At 34.1% G+C, this 1,031-nt stretch overlaps 1 protein-coding gene across 4 annotated transcripts in view; it reads right to left on the bottom strand.

Annotated features, from left to right (window-relative positions):
* The window catches only part of LOC106872850 (aromatic-L-amino-acid decarboxylase), a 36,139-nt gene that overhangs the window by 16,809 nt on the left and 18,299 nt on the right, over nucleotides 1-1,031 (bottom strand). For all 4 annotated transcript variants that reach the window (XM_014919984.2, XM_052965966.1, XM_052965967.1 and 1 more), the window contains one exon: nucleotides 226-292. In XM_014919984.2, coding sequence (XP_014775470.1) covers nucleotides 226-292 — 67 coding nt within the window. The remainder of the gene's footprint in view (nucleotides 1-225; nucleotides 293-1,031) is intronic.

Raw genomic sequence — 1,031 nt, 5'->3', positions numbered from 1 at the left:
GAACCTCTTTTTAGTTTTTTGATATCTGAGATTAGATATATTTATACGCGCTCATCCCTGAGGAATATGTTAGCTGTGGGTGGCTAATAACAATAATGTCCTCAAGGAAATTAGAATATTACGAATGGAAATGACTACGACTACTGGAAAAAGTAGCTGTAAAGAGGAAGATGTAGCTTCCAATTAGTATGAAAATTAATTAGGTACATAATTAAAGCAACTTACATACAGCACCAATTTCTTTAATGTTATCAAATGCACACACAGAAGTTGTACCCAATGTTGAACAAATCTGAAAGGAATGAAATCTTAAATATATGCATACAGAAAGACGAATTGAATGCGTGATATTTAATAACACTCTTTCAGCATTTCACCCGAGCTTGTCTAAGAAACTCAGATCTGGAACGTTTGATTCTCAATTTATTTTTAAAATGTATCGCAAACATTTTTGATTCTAACGTTTTAATATGGCGAACGTAAGTTTTCTTGAGGAGTAGAAAACAGATGAGAGAACGAAAGCTGAACAGACCATGTACTTTCGTTTCAGTTTTTTTATGCGGCACTGTGACCAAACTGGATTCTAAACCACCGAAAGATGCTGCTGCCAGTTGTATGCGCGATGGTGTCTCAGTATCTAAATTTGCACAAACAGTAACATAATATCTAAGATATTCAAAGGATTGTACAATCTTCAGTAGCGTTCCCTTAGAAATTATAAGAGAAATACTCAATGCGTTTCCTGTCTCAGAGATGCATTACGACTGTTTTATTCAGATTTATTGTGAAACCACACGCATGACATTCAGAATCAAAAGAACTAATCAGTGTTTCTAAGCCTTCTATGACTTATGAGCTCACAAGAAAATACCTGATACGTTTGCCGACGTCTTTCCTTTTGGACTGAAATCCAGTCAAATTGAAGAATTTCTCTTTTGATCTGTAACTCATAAATCTCTTCAGTGGAATTCATAAGAGTTGAAGAAAGCATAGTACTTGCGAAGAGAGTATATATATATATATATATATAT

Source organism: Octopus bimaculoides, chromosome 3 (assembly GCF_001194135.2).
Source record: "Octopus bimaculoides isolate UCB-OBI-ISO-001 chromosome 3, ASM119413v2, whole genome shotgun sequence".
NCBI lineage: Eukaryota > Metazoa > Mollusca > Cephalopoda > Octopoda > Octopodidae > Octopus > Octopus bimaculoides.
Note: the sequence above shows the minus strand (reverse complement) of the source record. Positions and strands in the feature narration are given on the sequence as shown.